This window comes from Perognathus longimembris, unplaced genomic scaffold (assembly GCF_023159225.1).
Source record: "Perognathus longimembris pacificus isolate PPM17 unplaced genomic scaffold, ASM2315922v1 HiC_scaffold_5897, whole genome shotgun sequence".
Lineage (NCBI taxonomy): Eukaryota > Metazoa > Chordata > Mammalia > Rodentia > Heteromyidae > Perognathus > Perognathus longimembris.
In genome coordinates, this window is record NW_025961374.1 from 18,010 (window position 1) to 31,435 (window position 13,426).

The window sequence follows — 13,426 nt, forward strand, 5'->3', positions numbered from 1 at the left end:
GGACGGAGCTGGAATGTCTTCTGTGTTCCCCTCACACCTCTGCCCAGACACTGAAGTCAGCGCTGGCCAGCAGACAACGGGGCCCCTGCCTCGGGGTGAGGCAATGGGGGGCCACTGTGGAGCGGGAGTGAGGGCACCAGGAGCAGGGGTGGGGGAGGAGGGTGGAGCCCGAGGGCCACCGGGTGAGGGACCAGCTCCAGCCTGTCCTGCGTGCCGCGGTGGAGGTGCACACTACCCGGGCGCCTGCCCACCGGTCCTGGAAGGGTGCGCTTGGCTCCAGACGTGAGGGGCGGTGCTGGAAGTGTAGGCTGGAGCCACCGGGGCCACCCTGCTTTCCTGGGACCTGGGTGTTCTCACCTCACCCCCTTTTCTTCCTGAGCGGAACCTGGATCATCGAGCGGGCCTTCCGGGAAGGCGCTTCCTGCAGTGCTCAGGGGCGAATGGACGCCTCCGGGAAGAAGGGGGAGGGATGGATCCCCCACAACTCTGCCTCCAAAATGGAATCCCTAAAGCCTACCAGCCCACGCCACAGCCGCCTACCCACCCCGCACCTGGCACGTCCATCCGCTCCCCACCGTCCAGCCCCTCCCCATTCCGGGTCTACCTTTACTTTCTTCCCTTTCCTTCTCTTATTTCCTGTACTTCTTTTGAACACACGGTCTCTCCACCTGCCAGACAGGAACTCTACTACTCCAGCCACACCTCAGCCCTTTGTTTTTATCATTTTTCAAAAATAGTTAGGAAAATGGAGGCGAAAGGAAGGAGACTGGCGGGATTCGATCTCCCACAGGTGAGGGCTGTTTATTGAGCTATCAGAGTCCTTCCAGGGGGTAGGAGGTTGTGTCAGGGCTGAGGCTGGAGATTGGGGAGGCTGCAGGTGCGGGGCACAGGAGACGGGGGTGAGTATTCCCTCACTCAAGGCCTCCAGCTTGTTCATGTTCTCGCAGCAGCACAGTTTTCAGTCTTCCAACCCCTGAACCCTTTCCCGGCCTCACGGCTGGGCCTGGGCCCCGGAGCCTTTGGGGCTGGGCCGCGGTGGGGCGGTTACAGCCAGGCTCAGGCCGGGGGTGTCAGGCCGGGGGGGGGGGGGGGGGGAGAGGGGGTCGGGCCTTGGGCACCTGGGGCATCCGGGCGGGGCCGGTCCTTCCCGATCCCCTGGGGATTCTCATGCAGGCGGGCCCGGCGGAGGGGAGCGGCCAGCCTTTCGGATGGGGTGCGCGCGCGCGCCCGGGCCGGCACCCACGGCCTTGGATCGAGGCCACAGCGGCGGCACCCGGATCCCGGACGGGGAGGCTGACTTCTCCCACCGCACTTGGCACTTTCCCACCGTCGGAGGGCACGGTGGTGAGGGCGCCTTCCGGGCAATCTCCGGCAGGCCTGCCCCCCCCCCCCCGACCCCCGCCCGAACCCCCCCCCCCCCCCCCGCCCCGGGCCGGTCACCTCCAGGACCACGGCCCTGGGGACGCCTTGGTGCGCGTGCGCGGGGCGGCGCCCTCGGGGGGGCGGGGCGATGCGGTGCGGGGGGAGGGGGCGGACCTCCCTCCCGCTCCCCGGAGTTACCTGGCTGGGGGGGGGGGGCGGGGGGGGGGCGGGGAGGGGGCGGCGGAGTTACCGGCTGCGCGCGCGCCGGCCCCGCCCCCAGCCTCCTCAGGCACCTGTTGGCTTGAGGGCCCACTGGGCCGCCGCTCCCCTCCAATAGGCGGTCTGCCTGGGCCCGAGGCCCCGCCCACCGCCCGTGTCAGCCAATCACCCGGCAGGCGCGCCCCCTGGGCTCCTGCGGACCGCCCCCCTCCGGCCGCTTCTTCCGGGTGGGGCCCGGGCGGCGGCGATGGCGCCCCTGGGCGCTGCTCAGCCCGGGGGGTCCTGGTGCGGACCGGGCACACCGTGCTGACCTGGGGTATCACGCTGGTGCTCTTCCTGCACGACACCGGTGAGCCGGACCCGCCCGACCCCGCGTCACTCCCCGCACGCTGGGGTCTCCTGCCCCTCCCGGCCCCCCCAAGACATGTTGGGGTTCTCCTCCACCCGGCCAGCCTCCTAGACCCCCCTCCCCGGCCCTCAGCCCAGCGCCGCCCGCACTCCGCCCCGTGCCCAGTTGGTTCCCTAATCCGGTCGCCTCCCTGTCGCTACCCCCGAGTCCTATGTGTCCCAAGACCTGACGGGCGGCCCACCACATCCGAGGGCCAGCCCGAGCGCCCCCCCACCCCCCCCACCCCGCCCCGCGCTCCTTCCCGGCTCCCAGGCACCCATGGTGGGGGCAGCCGCCTGCCATGGTCTCCTCCAGGCAATCATTTCCCGCCCATCTCCACTGCCGTGCCCCTTGGCATGGGGGGCAGCCCCTTGGCCTGAAGAGCTGCTCAGACCTGCCGCCGTCGGGAAAGGACCCCCATCCCAAACCCACCTCCCTGCCTGGCTCCCTGTTACAACTGAGGGCATCAGACTTGTCCACTCTGCTGCCTGGCACCTTGATGCCACTTTACCCTCCCTCCCTCCGCTGACTCTTAAGTCGCTCCACTGGGCAGAATGCTGCCAGGAAGCCCTTCAGCCCCTCTGCAGCATAGGGGCCTCCGGGCCCCAGCCTGTAGGTCCCAGGTTAAAACCAGGCCAATCTCTGCCCGTCCAGAGGCTAGAGGAGCCCTCGGTCCCCGCACCTGCACCCATCAGGTCGGGCCCCCTCCACGGGGGCGCCCACCTTCCTGTTTCCTTCCTCCTCTTCCCCTCACTGCTGGGCCTCATTGGGCCACTCTGCTGCCCGGCCCAGCCTCACTGCCCTCCCTGCCTTGGCCTCTCCAGAGCTTCGGCAGTGGGAGGAGCAAGGGGAGCTGCTCCTGCCCCTCACCTTCCTGCTGCTGGTGCTGGGCTCCCTGCTGCTCTACCTGGCCGTGTCCCTCATGGATCCTGGCTATGTGAACACTCAACCCCAGCCCCAGGTAACAAGGGACCTCTTGGGGACTTGATCCCCTCCTCTGAGCCACACCACAGGGACCCCAAGGCCCCCGTCACAGATTCCCTGCCAGACCCCGCGCCACGGGCTTTGATCGGGGCAGCCCAGTGAATCCTCTGCCATCCTCCAACAAGGAAGCCACAAGGCCCGGGTGACAGCCAGCACCTTCCAAAGGCCACACCGCTTTGCTCAGGGCAGGGCAGGGCAGGCCCTCTCCTCCGTTCTGTATGGGATGGGCCCAGACCCTCGATGCCCACAGCCAAGCTGGTCTCCAGAGGAAGTGCCCCACGGCTGCCACGTGCTTCCCAGAGGGGCCTCACGTGCGCTGCCTCTCATTCCCAGGAGGAGCCCAAGGAGGAACAGACGGCCATGGTCCCTCAGGCCATCCCGCTCCGGCGCTGCAGATACTGCCTGGTGCTGGTGGGTGATGTTGGGGGGGGGGGAGTCCCCCCGCGGGCTGGGCCAAGATGACGTGGAGACCCCCTGGCCCTCTGAGCGCTCCTCCGGGAGAGGCTCCCAGTTGTGCATGACTATAAACGGCCCAAACTGGTCCTCTACTGCCTGGCCCTAACCAGAGACAGGCCATCGGAAACACCCAGGACTCCCATTTCGTTGTCCAATTGCTAGCTAAATCCAGGCTGGGGAGCCACAGATCTACCTCCTGGCCCCCGGATCCCCTCCCCATTTCTCCAGTCCCAGTTCCACAAGCAGCCAGGATTAGCCTTTAACATGCGAACCTCAGCCCAGTGGTGGGCGTCGCTGCCCCCCCCTCCCCCGGTGGTGGGGGCTCACGCCTGCAATCCCAGCTACTCAGGAGGCTGAGACCTGAGCATCAGGACTCGAAGCCGCCCGGCAAACGAGTCTGAGATCTGTAACTCCAATTAACCAGCCCCAAAGCCGAGCGGGCACAGGGCCCGGCTCGCGGAGGGCCGACGGGACTTCCTTCCCCTCTGCGCCCGCAGCAGCCCCTGCGGGCCCGGCATTGCCGTGACTGCCGCCGCTGCGTGCGTCGCTACGACCACCACTGCCCGTGGATGGAGAACTGCGTGGGGGAGCGCAACCACCCGCTCTTCGTGGCCTACCTGGCCCTGCAGCTGGTGGTGCTCCTGTGGGGCCTGTACCTGGCGTGGTAGGTGTAGGTGCCGCCCGCGTGGGCGTGGGGGGGGGCGTGGGCAGCACAACACCCCCCCTCCCCCAGGTCTGAGCAGAGCCCGGGTCCCCCCATCCCTGTCCCGCAGGTCTGGCCTCCGGTTCTTCCAGCCCTGGGGGCTGTGGCTGCGGTCCAGCGGGCTCCTCTTCGCCACCTTCTTGCTGCTGTCGCTTTTCTCCTTGGTGGCCGGCCTGCTCCTGGCCTCGCACCTCTACCTGGTGGCCAACAACACGACCACCTGGGAGTTCATCTCCTCCCACCGCATCGCCTACCTCCGCCAGCGGCCCAGCAACCCTTTTGACCGCGGCCTCACCCGAAACCTGGCCCACTTCTTCTGCGGCTGGCCCTCGGGCCCCTGGGAGACGCTCTGGGCCGAGGAGGAGGAGGAGGAGGAAGGCAAGAGCCAGGCCGTGTAGGCTCACTCAGGGTGATGCCGGGCGCGTCCCGCCAGGCCCCGGGCTCCCCACGCCTCCCCGTTTCCTCCCCCCCCCCCCCCCGAGCCCAGCCGGGCCTGGGCCTTCCGCTCCCGCCCTCCGTGGGGGTCCCCCGCGCCCGCCCTCCGTGGGCCACCCCACCCCCTCCGCCCAGGCCTCCGCCGAGTGTGGGGAAAGACCCCTGCCTTCCTGAGGAACATGGAGAGAAACGGGACCTTGGGGGGAGCTCGAGCACGAGCAGACCCCAGACTCGATCCCAGCCCTCGCTGGGCTTCTTTCAGTGCTCAACGATTCTACACATTTAATATTCCATAAAGCGAAAGGATTAAAAAGACAAGCCACGCCTGGCCGCGGCGCCCTCTGTGGTCCCGGGGGCCCAGGGGGGAGGCGGGAGGGGCCGGGGCATAGCAGCTCGCGAAGTCGGCCCCGTGGTCATCTCCATGGTCCCCCCCCCCCGTGTCCAAGCCTACACACTGGCAAATATCAGGGCGCAGTAGTGGCTTCCACGCCCCCCCCGGCCGAGCGGGACGGGGCGGGCGGCGGGTAGGGACGGAGCCCTGGGCAGGGCAGGCGCCGCAGAGCCTCAGGGCTCCAAGAACCGCTCCGACACGAAGTCGAAGTCCCGGAAGGCGGCCTGCTGGGGGGCACTGAGGGGGCTGCGGGGGGGCGGGCGGGGTCAGGGCGGGCGGCAGGGCCGGTGAACTCAGCCTCGAAGTAGCGCAGGTCCGCAGGGCCGCAGAGCGTGGGCACGAAGGGGGGCCGGACGGCGCGGGTGAGCAGGGCCTGCCAGTCGATGGGCTGCGGACCGGGACAGAGGGGAGGCTGAGAGAGCGGGAGGGGGGGGGGGACCCCGGGCTTCCCCCGCCCCCCCCCCCCCGTGGCCACCCTGGGAACCGCGGGACCCGGCGGCCGCTCACCCTGAAAAACGGCTGGACCTTGATCTCCTCGGCATCCCGCTCCCCGGCCCCCAGGCGCTTCTCGGGGCGTTTCTGGAGGAGCTGGCAGGGCACGGGTACGGACTCAGGGCGCCTCCTGCAGGCACCCCGACCGCGTCGTGCTGCAGAGCTGAAGAGGGGTGACGCCTGCGGGGCGGGGGGGACCTACCTACCTTCTGAATGAGCTCGAGCCCCTGCGCGGAGAGAAAGTGGGGGTACGGGGCGTCCGCGTTGACGATACACTCGAACACCTCCTCCTCCGTGTCTCCCGGGAACGGGCACTGCGGAGACCGCGGCTCAGCGGGACGCGCGTGTGTGTTCCGCCCCTCCCCCGCCCTCCCCCCCCCCCCCCCCCCGCCGGAGGCCCCACCCACGCTCACCTCGCCCACCAGCATCTCGTAGAGCAGCACGCCCAGCCCCCACCAGTCCACGGCTCGCGTGTAGGCCTCCTGGGTCAGCACCTCGGGGGCCAGGAACTCCGGGGTGCCGCAGAAGGTGCTCGTCCGGTCCCCAAAGCCAATCCCTGCAAGGCAACAGCCGCGCCAGTCAAGCGACTCGTCCGCTCCTCCACGTCCGCGGCCCTAGGGGCGCTGTCGGGCTGCCCCCCCACCCCTCCCGGCACGGCTGGCCTGGCATGCGTGTGTCAAGGCCGGAGTTGAATCCTAGCACCAAAAAAAAAAACAACACATAAAACAGCCAGGCGCTGGTGGCTCACGCCCCCGCCACCCTAGCCACTCGGAGGCTGAGATCCGAGGATCACAGTTCAAAGCCGGTCCAGACGGGAAAGTCCGGAGACTCTGATCTGGGGCCCGAGAGCAGGCCGCGCCCAAGCCCTGCCCGCACCCGAGGTGAGGGCTTTCGGGCCAGAGCCCCCGGCAAACTCCGCACGCCACGGTGACGCAGAACCAGTGCCCTCTCCAGCCTCCATCCAGACCTTTCCTCAGCTGCCGGCCAGCAAGGAGGAGTCGGTGCTCCCAACTGTACCCCTGGGGGTGAGGGCCAGTCTGGGGGCCCCTGGGCATCGTGGCGGGGGGAGGGGATTTCCTGCTGGCCTGGGCTCTGTCCCTGAGCCTCTCTGTGCTCAAGGCTCCTAGCACACTCTACCGCTAGAGCCACGGTGTCACTTGTGGCTCTTTCTGTTTATGCCGTGCTTGGGAATCGAACCCAGGGCTTCACGCATGCTAGGCAAGCGCTCTACCGCTAAGCCACCTTCCCAGCCCCGGCCCCCACCTTCTTTGCAGAGCCCAAAGTCTGCGATCTTCAGGAAGCCCTGGGCATCGAGGCAGGGAGATTATCTAGCTTCAGGTCCCTGGAGGTAAGTAAGGGAAAGATCAGGAACCTGAGACCCCCACGAACAGCAGCGTGGGGGTGGGGGGGGAGCCGGGGAAGAGGGCAGTGTCCAGCCCCCAACCCCACCCTCACCCTGCATGGCCCCAGCACCTCTGGGGAAAAGCTACCTGTAAATGATCTTCTGCTCGTGGAGGACTGCAGCCCCAGGACAACGCAGGCCAGGTAGAAGCTGGAGGGGAGGGGAGACCTCAGGGGCAGCTGGCGGGGGTGAGGGGAGGGGGGCAGGGCACCGGGGCCTGGGTGAGAAGCTGGCTGAGAAGGCCCCGAGGGGCGGGGCTCAAGGGTGTGCCCCGATCACTAGGTAAGGGGTCACACCTCCAGGGCAGGGCCAGAAGCGCCGAGTCAGGCCTTCCCAACGCCAGAGGCGGCCCCAGAGGGAGGGCAGACTGTGACAAACCCAATGCTGTCCCCACCCTCGGTGGCTGGGGACACGGCTCAACCCGGCCGCCATCCCAGATCCGGATCCCAGATCCCATGGACTCAGAGAGCGGGATCCACAGAGCTGAGCATCGAGGGCCTGGAGACCCCAGCTCCTCTGATGGGCACCTGGGGTGGGACCCAGAAGCAGGAAGTGTGCTGCCGGAGGGAGGGGGGAGGGGGGGGAGGCTTACCGTGCCTGGGGCTCCGGAAAGACGTCCTCGTGGATGTGCATCATCAGGTCGCCCCCGGGCGCAAACTCGGTCACGAAGCAGGCGTGGCTGGAGGTCTGGAAGCAGGCGAGGAGGGGAGAGCAGGAAGGGGTGCCGCGCGCGCCCCACGGCCTCTAGGATCCGCTTCTCGCAGTACAGACTACGAGGGGAGGGGCGAAGTCTCAGAATGCAAGAAACCAGGCAAGTGGCGGTGTGGGTGGGGGGGGGGAGGTGGGCGGTTTCCATTGCTGGCACACAGCACCCCTGGCGGATGGGGACCGGGCATGGTAGGTGCACACCTGTAATCCCAGCAACGTGGGAGGTGGAGACAGGATGGCCAGTTCCAGGCCAGCTCCAATGGGAACACAACACAAACGAAAGGGGCGGAGGCTTTGGCTCCAGCGGGTAGAAGTCCTGCCTCGTATACTCAAGCCACGGGTTCAAAGCCGGGACCAAAAACACCCCTACCTCCTCCAGAGCCAGAGGCAGGAGGACGGCCGTTTGAGGCTCACTTTGGCCCAAGAACCAGTGGTCCCCATGCCGTGATCTAACTATTCACGAGGCTTAGATCTGGGAATCGTGACTCAAAGCCAGCCCAGGTACACAGTTGCAATGAGATGATTTCCAATGAGCTAGCAAGAAGAAGTCAGAAACTGGAGGCCTGGCTCAACGGGTAGAGCACTTACCCGACTCTGAATGAGAGCCTTGGGTTTCATTTATAGTACCTGACACACCCACGCACACACACACACACACACACAACACCAAAACAAGGCTGGGCCCCGGTGGCTCGCACCGTAATCCTAGCTACTCAGGAGGCTGAGATTGGATCTGAGTATCACAGTTCAAAGCCACCAGAAAACTGGAAGTGGCGCTGTGGCTCGCAGTGGCTTGAGCTGAGGAGCCCAGGGAGGGCGCCCCGGGGTGGGGGTGGGGGGCCCCCCCGGCAGCCCTCACCTCTCTATCTCATCCCGGCTCAGCAGCTCCCGCTTCTTCAGGGCCTTGACGGCACAGTACTGCCCCGTCCCCTTGAACTGGACCAGCAGGACCTGGGCGCCGGGCAGAAGCGGGGTGTCAGGCCAGGCTGGGGAGCCGAACTTCCCACACACTCCCCGCACTCCACAGCACCTCCTAGTTAATGGGGGGTGGGTAAGGGGGACGGCCCCTCTCTTGCCACACAACCTTCCCGAAGTGTCCGCGGGCCCAGCACAGCCAAACAGCGGAAGTCCTGCAGCCCGCGGGGCTTTCCTGCAAGAGAACGGGGGAGACGGGGAGATGGCACGCCGTGTAGGCCGGGGTGGCCCCCCGCCCCCCCCCCCCCGGCGTGCGGCATGCATTACCTGGTGGGCGCCGAGGCTGGGACAGGAGCCAGGCCTGCTCGAGGCTCCATGTGGGGGGCGCTTGGTGCACTGTGAAGGCAGAGGGGGTCAGGGCGGGCGCCCACCCCCACCCCCACCCCCACCCAGCAGCTCTGGGGTCCCCCAGTGCCCTTGGCCTCACCGGGGTCTCCTCGGGGGCCGGTTCCCGGGGCGCGGGTGGGGGCTCGCCCTCAGGGGGCTCTTCTTGGCCTGGAGGTGACTGTGGGAGGAGGCAGGAGGTGCGGCGTAGCCAGGAGGAGCGCGAGGGCGGGACGGATGGACAGACGGATGGACGGACGGACGGACGGCGCGCAGAAACACAGAGTCACGGAGCCCCCAAGAGTGTGCAGTGTCAGGGAGGGGGGGGTTCCTTACCTTGGGGAAGCAGATGGGAGGCCCCTCGGGGGGCCGTGGGGGTCTGCAGGCCCGCTTTTGGGGGGGCTGACGGTGCTTGGAGAGCCGCAGGGGGGCAGCAGATTCATGACCAAGCGTCCCCAGGCCGCCATGCTCAGGTTCAGCTGAGAAGCCCTCAGGAAGTCCTGGCCGGGCGGGGGGGGGGGGGGGAGAAAGGAGAGGGGGGGTTCAGTCCCGGCACCCCGAGAACCCCATTCCCTCCATGCGCCGCCTCCCCCCCCCCGCCCCCCTACCTCTGCGTTTAGAGAAAATGCGCTTCTGTCTCTGCAGCCGGGGCCGCCTCTCCATGACGGGGTCACAGAAGGTCACCTTCAAGGGGACGGGGGGGGGGAGGGGGATGGTCCAGCCGCCACCACGGCGACCCCAGGCCCCCCCCCCCAGGCCCCCCGCCGGCGTCGGGGGAGCCGCACCTGCGTGAAGACGCGGCCCTGCGGCAGCAGGCGGAGGGCCAGCCGGTGGCAGGCGTTGTCCAGGAAGTCCTCCAGCCGCACGAAGGCCACGCCGCACAGCTGCCGCCAGTCCCGCCAGCGCACCCCGATCTCCAGCTCCCCGGGCCTGCGGGGGGGACGGCGGCCGGGCGGGGGAGGGTGGGGGCGGTGGTCCCGCGGCTCCCCCCCCCACGGGGATCCCACCCACCCACACGCACACCCCCGGGCCGGCCTCACCCGCTCCAGCGGCACCGTGAAGGCCTGGTCCCAGCACCTCGCGCCCGCCGGCCCCCAGCCCGTGCGGCCCACCACGCGGTTGTCACTTTCAGCACAGCAAGCGCCTCATCTGGGGGGGGGGGGGTTTCAGAGCCGGCCCCACCCCCCGGGGTGGGGGGTGGGGTTCCGTGGGGGTCCCTGCTGCCTCCCCCGTGGATCCCCGCCCCGCTCACCGCTCAGCTGGCCGCTGCCGCGCCGCTGCCGGGGCCCTGGTTCGGAGCCAGCCTTCGCAGGCGGCTGCCCGCCAGGGCGGCCCCCCGGGGAGCGGCCCGGCACCGCGGGCAGAGCTGCTCGCAGCCCAGGAGCCGCACCTGCAACATCCCTGCGGGGGGGGGGGAGGGGGGGGGAGAGGGGGGAGTCAGGGACCACAGGGCATCTGACCCAGCCTCCCCCCCCGCCCCCCCCCCCCCGCCACGCTCCGGGCACACCACGTGGCTCTCCCGCTGGGAGCATCACGCGTGCCGTGTGCGTGGGGACAGGCTGGAGACCCACGCAGCGGGTCACGGGATGGGGGTACACTGCCCCCCCTCCACCCCCCCGCGTGCTCCGGCCTCTCAGGGCACCGTGGCGGGGGCAGAGCTGGGGGGAGGAGGAAGCCCGGCCTGCCCGGGCCTCCGGGCCTCCGGCGGGCCACCATCTGAATGAGCTGCTTATTTACTTATTTTCACGCCAGTACTGAGGCTCGAACTTAGGGCTCCTGGCTTTTGTCACTCACGTGTGGTGCTCTGCCACTTGCTTTAGTTCCCATGTTTTGGTGGTTAATTGGGAGATAAGAGCCTCAAGGACCACCTTCCTGCCGGGGCTGGCTTGGAACTGTGATCCACAGATCTCCTTTTTTGGCCAGTCCTGGGCCTTGGACTCAGGGCCTGAGCACTGTCCCTGGCTTCCTTTTGCTCAAGGCTAGCACTCTGCCACTTGAGCCACAGCGCCACTTCTGGCCGTTTTCTGTATCTGTGGTGCTGGGGAATCGAACCCAGGGCTCATGTATACGAGGCAAGTGCTCTTGCCACTAGGCCGTATTCCAGCCCCGGTCCACAGATCTCAGCCTCCTGGGTCATTAGGGTTACAGGTGAGTGGGCTCATTTTTAGGGTCACCAAGTTGTGTCTCACAGGACAGAGGAGCCACGAGCACTCGGGGAACATAAACCGGGCCCTGAGCACCATTTTGGAAGGCTGGGCCTAGAGAGAGAGAGACCTTGGAGATACATGCCGGGGGCGGGGGGGGGCAGGATGGGACCTACATCTTAGAAAGAGAACTTTCTAGAGAAGCTGCGCCCTCTCCTTCCCCAACTCATTTGCTTACGTGGCCAGAAGTGGCTCTCTAAAATCCTTCAGGACCCAACCCCTACATCCCTATTCCAGGCAGCAGCCTCGATGGCCAGGGCTGAGGGAGCGCCTGGCCTGGCCCCGGCCCCTCCTGCTCCTCTCACAGGGGATGGGCTCATCCGGCCCCACCCCCTGCCCCCTGCCCCCGGCCCCCCTTGCTCCCCGAGGCAGACAGCAGCCCAGCTGGACCCAGTCAGCTACGGATTCAAGGAGACAGAAGACAGAACTTTCTTTTCTGCCAGTACTGTCGCTGGCCAGCACTCTACCACTTGAGCCACAGCGCCATTTCTGGCTCTTTCCATATGTGTGGTGCTGAGGAATCGAACCCGGGGCTTCATGTATACGAGGTGAGCGCTCTACCACTACGCCACATTCCCAGCCCAGAGACAGAACTTCCCAAAGCTGGCACGCCTGAATCTTAAGTATTTAGGAGGCTAAGATCTGAGGGTTAAAAGATGCAACTAGGTGGGCGAGAAGTCTATGAGATTATCTCCAATTAACCGCCAAAGCAAAAGCAAAAAAAAAAAGTCGGAAGTGGAGCTGTGGCTCAAGTGGTAGAAACGCTAGCCTTGAGCAAGACAAAGCTCAGGGACAGCTCAGGCCCTTAGTAAAGGAGAGGGAGAGAGGGAGAGAGGGAGAGGGAGAGAGAGAGAGAGAGGGAGGGAGGGGAGGGAAAAGGAAGCTTCCTCATGTCCCAGGCCGCCCAGGCCGTCCCGGGGCCCCCGGGCTGGGGCTTCCTCGCCCGCTGTGACTGCCAGGCCCTGTAGCGTTCGGGCCCTGCATCGAGCCTCACACCTTGCGCAGCCACCCTGTGAGGCAGAGGCCCAGGACCATCCGGCTTTCCAGATGGATAAACTGAGGCTCCGAGAAGGTACGCCGGCTGCCCAGGGTCCCCCAGCCGGTGGGGCAGTGGGCGGAGGGTGGACAGGCCTCCCCAGAGCGCTTCAGGGCCTCCTCCCCCCCCACAATCCAAGGTGCCCGGTGGGGCGGGGCTCACCTGTTGGAGGGCGGTGGGTCTGGCGGGCCGCCCCCGCGGGCCGGGGCTGCCGGAGCGTGGCGGTCCTCAGCTCCTGGGCCACGGCGCGGCGCAGGGGGGGTGCGCGGCGGGGAGGCCCTGCGCCAGCCGCTCCAGGGCCAGGCGCAGGAGGTCCAGCTTCTGGGAAGACTCGTGGAGCTGGGCCTGGGCCTGCGGAGGGAGGGGGCGCGGGGCGGGCACCGGGGGGCGAGGGCGGCGGGCCTCAGCACCGCCGGGGAAGCGGGGGGAACGGGGGGGACCCCGCCTCACCTCCGCCAGGGCCTTGCGGTCCTGCGCGCTCCGGCCGCCCGACAGCTTCACCGCGTTCTTGGCGCCCTGGGCCACGGCCGCCTCGATGCGCAGTCGGTGCCGCAGCTCCTCCGCCAACAGCTCGGGGCCTGCGGGGAGGCGAGCCCGCCGCCCTCCGCTCAGCCCCCGGGCCCTGCCGGCCTGGCCACCCCCCCCCCCGGCCGGCGCCCCCCCCCCCCCCCGCCTCCTCACCTGGCTCAGGGGTGGTGCTGGCCTCCAGGGCGCTCACCTTCATCCCGCAGCAGGGCCACCTTGCGCTGGCTGTCCCGCAGCATCTGCTGGGGCCGCTGCCAGGAGCCTCCTCTCCTAGGGGGGCGATGGCACCCCGTCCCAGCTCGCCGGCCGCAGCTGGGCCTGCGCCCCCCCCCCAGACCCCTGTTCAGGGGAAGAGCCTCCTCCATCAGACTAAGGGCCGGGTCAGGCCTATGCCTTCCGATCAGACGCCAGGCCGAGCTCCCCACATTGTGCCAGGAGCCCAGCTCCGCGGCCCCCGGGACTGGGGTGCCCACACACCGGTGTTGCCCACCCCCACACGGAGTTCGGGCTGAGCCTGGCGGCTGCCCTGCAAACTCGGCATCTGGACTCTCTTTCCCTGTTAGAATAGGAACTGGAAGGCCGGGGGTGCTGGCGTCTCCCGCCTGCCATCCTAGCCACCCAGCAGGCTGCGATCTGAGGATCGCAGTGCAAAGCCAGCCGCGAAGGAGAGAACCGTGAGACTCCTCCCTCCAGTTCACCACAAAAAGCTGGAAGTGGAGGTGTGGCTCAAGCGCTGGAGCACCCGCCTTGAGAAGAAAAAGCCAAAGGACGGTGCCCTGGCCCCGAGTTCAAGCCCCAGCGTCAGAACGGGCCGGAGCCAAA

At 67.9% G+C, this 13,426-nt stretch overlaps 1 protein-coding gene and 1 pseudogene across 1 annotated transcript; one reads left to right on the forward strand and one right to left on the reverse strand.

The window, feature by feature from the left end:
- Positions 1-1,208: 1,208 nt before the first annotated feature.
- On the forward strand, positions 1,209-4,569 carry LOC125345536 (palmitoyltransferase ZDHHC12-like). Its single transcript, XM_048337666.1, is given in 7 exon segments — positions 1,209-1,344; positions 1,669-1,856; positions 1,858-1,930; positions 2,794-2,930; positions 3,287-3,364; positions 3,907-4,073; positions 4,183-4,569. Coding segments are annotated over 7 exon segments (1,107 nt in total). The 3' UTR covers positions 4,511-4,569.
- Positions 4,570-5,077: 508 nt separating this feature from the next.
- LOC125345537 lies at positions 5,078-13,160 on the reverse strand (annotated as a pseudogene).
- Positions 13,161-13,426: the final 266 nt, after the last annotated feature.